This window comes from Cydia pomonella, chromosome 17 (genome assembly GCF_033807575.1).
Source record: "Cydia pomonella isolate Wapato2018A chromosome 17, ilCydPomo1, whole genome shotgun sequence".
Classification (NCBI taxonomy): Eukaryota; Metazoa; Arthropoda; class Insecta; order Lepidoptera; family Tortricidae; genus Cydia; species Cydia pomonella.
The window spans coordinates 11961386-11969376 of record NC_084719.1 but is presented as its reverse complement, the minus strand read 5'-3'; the positions used below and the strand labels follow the sequence as shown (position 1 = coordinate 11969376).

The following is a 7991-nucleotide window of genomic DNA, read 5'->3' as shown; positions in this document are numbered from 1 at the left end:
TATTGTTGACGATATGCTGATTTTCCGTGAAACGGAAAACGATTATCAGGCCCGAAATCGGGACTGATTTCGAGCCCGATATCGGGAAGTGTGGATTTAATTGGCGCTTTAAGAGCTAACTTGTGTAAGCGAAACACAGAGGGCCTACCGGGAAAACCGAAATTCGCAAATTGCGGGGATCTTTCCCTTTTAATTTGCGAACTACTGTGTTCGTGGTAGGCCCTCTGTTAATTTGATTTCTGAACGCACCCGTTTGTACTTGTCTGTGACAAATTATCCGCCATATTTGTCAAAGACAATACTTACGTCGTCTTGCCGGTCTTTTCCGTCTTGACGCGTCTGTTGTTTCAACGCGGAGAATTGGTAAATGATGGCAGCAAATAATTATTTTGGTTTTACTCACGGCGGAACACAGTACGGGTATGTATAATAGTATATTTAACAAGAATAAATTAGATAATTTGTGAAATTAAGCTTGGTTTGAGATCTATTTGAGATTGATGGGCGGCCTTGTGCTCGCTCATGTTTCCAATCAAATGGCGTCTCGTATGTATTGATCGTGGGGTTTTTCTAGGATACGTGAGTGTTCAGTTTTGTGAAGTTTTGATGATGTGATTTTAGTGCTGCGACTGCTGGAGCGGCTTACGGGGGTCAGACAGGGTATGCTGTAGCCCCGGCTGCGACCGCCGCGACGTACGGGACCCAGCGCGCTGCTGCTACAGGATACGACACAGCATATCAGGCAGCGGCCGCTACACAAGGTTAGTGCAATGTAATTTACTAAAATCATTAAAAACTCCGATTTGACCGACGTTGTTGTGATGTTTGTTTATTAAGTGCATGGTTTTAATTCTGAAGCCAATATTAAACAAACACAATGGAACTTTTGTCCGCCAGGTATAACCAATCAATACTGTAACTGCGGTATTTCACATGTGTTAAAGACCGGGCCGATTCGCACGGTTTGACGTTCGTGTATAATTTCGTGATTGAAATTTGAAATCGTCAATTGGCTCTGATAACGTTATGAAGTTATGATTCATTGTGGAATAACTAACAAATAATACCTTAAACTACCCACCTGTAGGTATGAAAAATCGTATCATACTCGATGCCGCTTTGCAGAACGAATTAGAGTAATTGTGGTTCTATTGTTGCTACTAAATGTAACTAAGTTGGATTATCGAATGATTTAATTAATCAGGTTTAGGAAACATTCATGTCTAGAAAATTTTTCGTCATAGGCTTTTTATTGTAATCTAGGTCAACCAAGACTTGGTAAAAAAATACTTATCAGGAATAATTTAGCAAAATGACAAAGGGTGACCAAGCACTTATTTCACCAACTTTACAAGTTACAACTGTCCCTTGTCAATGACCTAATCCTGTATATGTTGGGTCGGAATGTTGTCAGGGGTTGGCAACCTACAGCTTGCCAGCCACATACGTTTCATTAGGCGGGTCCACACAGAGCGAGCGAGCGAGCACGTACGTGCGAGGCAATTTCCTCACGCACAAACCGGCCACTGTAGACGTGCCTCGGCCGAGGCGGCGCATGTGTTTGCCTCGCGCGTATGCTCGCTCTGTGTGGACCCGGCTTTTGAAGGTACAATAGTGGCTCTTCAAGTGAAAATGAACACTTCATGTTGTCCCCTGAAACGATATTTGCGGCTATTTGAGCCTCCGAAAACTGGTTTTTTTTTGAGGTGAGCTCTTTTTCTCAAATGTTTTCTGATCCCTGATCTAGGAACTATTTAAGGCAAAGGGTAGGGCAAGCTCTTTCCACAGACGAAGAAAAACACGCACAAAGTTTGTAACTTTGTGCGCGTTTTTCTTCGTTTGTGTTTGCGCTACAGTTATTATTTTTGGTAAATATGCTTATTTTTCTATTAGCTAGGTCTTGATGTATTATTTTTTTTAATTATTTATTTTTGTATTTTTATTTATTTCAATAAAGAAAAATTTCTACATCAAGTTCTGTGTATATCCAATATATACAAGCAAAAAATGAAATTAAATGCTATAGTGCCAAAACTAACGAATAAAACTTGCACAAGATTTGTACGGAGAATGCCTTGCCCTACCCTGCGCCTTAAAGTTAACTTGTATGTTTATTTAAAGAACTCTAATTGTTTTTACACGACTCAGCTTCTGAGTCTTTTCGGACCTAACTTAAGTTGTTAGGCGAGTAGTTTAAGCACAGCTCAAAAGAACTCTAGCCTCCAAATAAACACTTCATCAACAATTTTGTAGGGTTTTTCTAAAATTAATAGTATAGAACAAGTGTTATTGTATGATTTGTGATTGTAAATCATGAATTTAAAAAAAATGTGAGATCTGAAAAGGACTTGGGGTCTGTAACAAGTTGAAAGATGGCAGTAAATTAACTGTGGCTACAAAGTTTTCTTTGACGATCCGCTTCTATTTCAAATTCTCTTTGCTTAAACTAAGTGGTGGATAAAGTTTGCACCTTGAACCTAAACGATCAAAATATTTTCTGGTTGGTGTTCCCTGTGACTTTGATGTTTGTCATCATAATGAGGATTCCTAGACTAGTCTCTCATATGCCGAAAGATAATCCATGAGCATACTATTAAATATTCTCTTATTAATAAATAATTTTTCCAAAAAAAGTTAACTCTGAAACTGAGCCAAACCTGAAAAATATTAGTCTCTTAAATATGATCAGGTATGCACTGTTGAAATGCTTATGTTTCCTCAGGAGAATGTTCAATACAGGTGTTTTAATTTGAATTCAATTAACTTTGATGTATGACTAAATTCATTTAAGGGAACTAATAAAACATTTCATACAAAATAATTAAAGCTCTGTCACTTATTGTAAAATAGGCATTACAATTCCTTAACACATTCACTGCCAGACAAAAAATGGTGCACTACCCCAGAAACCGGTGGTCTTTAGCTGCGTACAAAACAACCCGCTCAGCAGGTTGTCCGGCGTCTGAACACAGTTCACGAGCGCCCACCAGGTGGGTTCCCGGCAGTGAATGTGTTAAGCTTACCGTGGGACTTGGTCAATTTGTGTAAGATGTTCCTTATAATATTTATTTATTTATAATTAACTTGACCAAGAACTTGAAAACTGTCATGCTAGCCAAAAACACGTGATTTAAAACAAATATCCGAAATTTTGCTTTTGATTACTTTGTCCAGCAATAGCAGCTGACCTAACCGTAGGCTATTCTAGTACTAATATATGATTCGTAATTGGTCTACAATAACACCTGGTATGGTCAGCAGCGGCTCACGCGCACGCTCACGCGGCCGCGGCGGCAGCGTCGGCCTACGACGCCAGCAAGAGCGCGTACTACCAGCAGGCCGCCGCCGCCTACCCCACCGCCGCGCCGCCGCAGCCCCAGCCCACCTACGATACCACGGCCGCCAAGCCAACCTATTCCACGCAGGCAACTTACGCACAGGTAAGACACTTCATTTATACATCAGAGACCAGTCAATTAAAGTAGCTAATTGATTAAGTTTACTGCTCCATTAATTAGTATGCACATTTTACAAGCGTCAGTGTGTAAGTACTGCTATGTGAAGCCTAAAAGCATTTCATGCCCCCTTTGGAGTCTCCCTACCGCCTTGCAGCCTGTGAAGTTGGTGATGACCTGCAATACAGTTGCTCTCATGTGGTGACTTCATTTTACGAGGATCAATAGTGAGCTAAATGTTACACCCTTGGTGACACCCTACATGACAACTATGGATAAAATACTAGCTAGATAATTTATTCTCCACAGCTGAAAGTAGAATTTTATTGTATGCTTGCATGTACCATTAGTCCTTATTTCAATATTTATTATTATTTAATTTTTGTTCATTTCATTTTATATCTGACTTGATTATTTTTGTGTTCACCAGAGGCAAAAAATGTTATGAAAGAAAGAATGTTTTAGTGCCTATGGTAAATACTAGCAAATACATCAGTTCAAATAAGGTTACCGTTTATTTGGTTATTTTTTGTTTTGCAACATTAATTATACGTAACGTGTGTGTGGCCATTTGGCATGGCCGCAGGGCGGAGCGCGCGGCACGGGCGCGGCGGGCGCCAAGCCCTACGGCTCCGTGTACTCGTCCTCCACGCCCGCCACCTCCTATCCCGCGCAGCCCTACACGCAGCCCGCCGCGCAAACCCCTAAACGTAAGTGCTACTACGACTTGCTACGACTATTATATTACCTACGTGACATGGACTGAAACAACCAACGGGTACCATATCTGTACTAAATGTAAAGCCAAGAGAGTTGCCAAGGTATACTAAGATCTAACTGAAAATATAATGAATGGGCAAACTCATTTGTACCAGTATTATTAAGTTGTTTTGCTTATGAACATTAGAGTGATTAGTTTCTTAGCAGATATATAGCTCATTTGGTAATGATAGTTATTAAATTCGTGGTATATTTTCAAATTACAACATTAAATTTATTGTCTGATCCGATCCAATATTTATTAAATATTTGTTACATATTATTATATATTATTAGAACACCTGTGCTACTCTTGTTATTCAAATCATTATAGTTATATGATATTTATAGAGTACATACAATATTGTAACAACCACAATGCACACCATCATAGTCAGACATAACATGGAATATTTGGTTTGCTCCATTATTTTGTATTTGTTATTTAGCCGTTTAGTTTCAACCTTTAACCCTACATTTTTCCTGTTCATAATTAATATTTTGTAGATAATTATTTTACAATCAATTTCATTAGTTTAATTTAGTCCTTTATTTCTAATAATATTCCTTCTGCCATGGTGAACTCAAGGTGCCATTCTGTTCAAATATGTGGCAATCTACTAACTAACCATATTCTTAAAAAAAGCTCTTTTTAATAATTCCTTTTCATAGTTCATTAATTTGTTTCCCTAAACATCCCTTGAGTCCATGGTAGACGCTAGCACGGCATGGCTTGACCCGTCAGTGACTATGTGTGCATTGCGGTTGTTGTAGAGACGGCTAACAGGGGCACCTCTGCTTATGATACAGCTCTCTACAACGCTGCTACCATGTACGTGGCCCAGCAGAACAAGACCGGAGGCGGCGGGTGAGTACAAAATAGACAATTTTATTAATATCCAATAGCCAGGTTAAAACTGAGTGAGCCACCTTGCTTAGTTTATTTTCCATGCTTGAAATAGACCGCATAGACTGTGGCCTTCCCAGTCGCAGTGCAGTAGCCTATGGTGCAGTTGATTGTACCTGGGTAGCTTTTTTGAATGAACTTCTCGCTGCAAGTATTCAAGGCGATTTCGGCAAGGCAGCTCACTCTGGCTTAAACACTGGACTCTTCAGTTATAGTAAAGCTTATATTTACAGTAATACCCCGCTTTGCGCGAGAGATGCGTTCCAGCGAAAATCGCGTAAAGCGAATTTCGCGTATATCGGGGCCTTTTAATAAAGTACCAAATTTAGAATAAAACCGCTTTTATTAGAAAATTGTTTACGTTTCACTCAGGAAATTACAATCAAACCGCTAGTTAAAAGAAATTTTAACATTTTACATTTAAAAAAAAAACATAAAGTGCTATTTTTTAATAAAATAACAGTCTATTGATTTCTGAGTGGCTTTTTACTTCCATCAAAATTTCTTCATAACATGCAACACTGTTTTTTATTGTTTGACGTATTGATGAAATACGACCCACATCACGATCCATACTTGAATATATTTTTTACAACGCTTCCTGGATAGCACTTGATGACAGAACTGGATCTTCGACCTTGATCCATGGGCTGCAAGAGTGATGTAATATTTACCCGGTGTAATATATACCTACCGGTACATCAATTGAACTTCTAAATCTCGCGGAGAATCCAAAGTTAGTGGATGTCCAGGAGCGTTATCCAGGAGCAACAGGACTTTCCGTGGAAGTCCATTTCTGACGCAGTAATCTTTGACTTCTGGGCAGAAACATGTTTTCAACCAGTCTGTGAAAAACTTCTCTGGCCTACCCCACGCCTTTCGATTTGATCTCCAAAATACTGGTAGAGTGCTCTTATTCGTGCCTCTCATTGACCAGCAACGGTTTTAGCTTGAAATCCCCAGTAGCATTACCTCCTAGAAGAAGAGTAAGCCGAATGCCCAATAACGTAATAATATTTATAGTTAGAAGGTAGATTACCATCCAAGCTGGCGCGATGTGCCGCGGCCAAGTAAATAACCAATCAGATACTATCACTTCAGTGACCAATAGTGCACTCGCGTAAAGCTGAGCAATTTAGCGCGAAAATTTAAAAACTGCGTTATAGCGAATCCGCGTTATCCGGGGTCGCGTATAGCGGGGTATTACTGTATAAACAAGTGTTAATTTTAATCAGTGAAAACAGTACTTATGTACCTAGTGGTGTACACCGCAGTGTTTTAATATTTCCGAAATTTAAGAAAACAAAAAACAAAGGAAAGAATTTTTTTTGTATTATATTGGTAATAAGAATTAACTTTTGCATGTCTAAAGCAATATTATCTTTTACTTCTTTTTTTATTTATATGTTAAAAAAAGTTACCTAGTTATTGATGAATAATTGACTCATTATTTCGAAAATACTGAATGTTACAAGATAGCAACTAACTCTAAATATCTACATGTTGGCTCAGTGGTTGGAAGAACTACAACAAGAGTGGAGTAGGCGCGGGTCAAACGCGGCGCCCAAAGCCGCCCCCGAAGGCGCAGCAGCTGCACTACTGTGATGTCTGCCGTATCTCGTGCGCTGGACCTCAGGTATTTTATTCAGTCAATTAAGTGTAGAATGATTATTTCCCTCGATTGCAACAAAACCAGACGTTGACACAAATATTTTGGAACAGTAAATACTTTCGATGGGACCGTAACTACCGGTGTTCGATCGTATGCGGTGTAGTCTTTCCATACCCTGGCCTTTTATTTTATTTATTTGGCTCACAAAACAAGTTACAGACAATAGTGGAAATTACAGTATTAACATACAGTTCAGATTTAGACTATAACTAAACATGTGTGCACAGGAGGATAATAATTACAATTTATCGCTAGAGAGGTTAGATGTCATTACGTATTGTTCGAAGTGAGCACCGCACAGAAATATTTAGTGGAGTAGGGTAGGAAGTAGGATTGATGAAGCATCGATATGAGCCGTTGTGGGTGTGGGTACAGACGTACAAGGAGCACCTGGAGGGGCAGAAGCACAAGAAGAAGGAGGCGGCCGTGAAGCTGGCGGCGGCGGGCGCGGCGGCGGCGGGGCGCGCGGCGGGCGGCTCGGCGCTGCGCTGCGAGCTGTGCGACGTCACGTGCACCGGCGCCGACGCCTACGCGGCGCACGTGCGCGGCATCAAGCACCAGAAGGTCGTCAAGCTGCACACCATGCTCGGCAAGCCCATCCCCTCCACCGAGCCCACCAAGCTGGGCGGAGGTTGGTTACCTTACCATACCATAACACATCACCCACATACTAAACTCTACTCACTGTTCGCTACAACATTATTTACTTAAATTAACATAATATTCGATGGTAACACTTATGTTTCGTTAAAAGGATTTTGATGACATAATTGGCCTGTCTCGGTATCTGGGTGATATATAGGGTTTGCAATATCCGTCCGATTTTATTATTCGGATAATTCGAACCAACAGCTATAAATTGTACAATAGTTATATATATAGATAACAAAGAGCCAATTATAGGTTCCCACCGGTAGCAACAGGTTAACAGATATTTGGTGGTTAGCACTAGATTTTTTTTTTTTTACAACGTGTTACCACTAATATTTTTAAATATTAATACTTATATTTATATTAAAACATAGTTAAAAACGTTATTACTGTGTTATCTAAATTATCCGTTTATTCGGATATTCTGAGGTGTATTATTCGAATATTTTCGGATATTATTATTAGCGGATATTCGGATAAGTTGAATATCTGAATATTCGTATTGCAAACCCTAGTGACATACAGTAGTGAACCTCATTCGCTTGCC

At 39.7% G+C, this 7991-nt stretch overlaps 1 protein-coding gene across 1 annotated transcript in view; it reads left to right on the top strand.

Annotated features, from left to right (window-relative positions):
- The first annotated feature begins 265 nt into the window (after nt 1-265).
- LOC133526862 (zinc finger RNA-binding protein) overlaps nt 266-7991 on the top strand; it is a 32263-nt gene continuing 24537 nt past the window's right edge. Inside the window, exons 1-7 of the mRNA XM_061863685.1 lie at nt 266-420; nt 622-761; nt 3259-3440; nt 4042-4165; nt 4989-5082; nt 6634-6757; nt 7169-7424. Of these exons, the coding sequence (XP_061719669.1) occupies nt 368-420; nt 622-761; nt 3259-3440; nt 4042-4165; nt 4989-5082; nt 6634-6757; nt 7169-7424 (973 nt within the window). The 5' untranslated portion in view covers nt 266-367. The remainder of the gene's footprint in view (nt 421-621; nt 762-3258; nt 3441-4041; nt 4166-4988; nt 5083-6633; nt 6758-7168; nt 7425-7991) is intronic.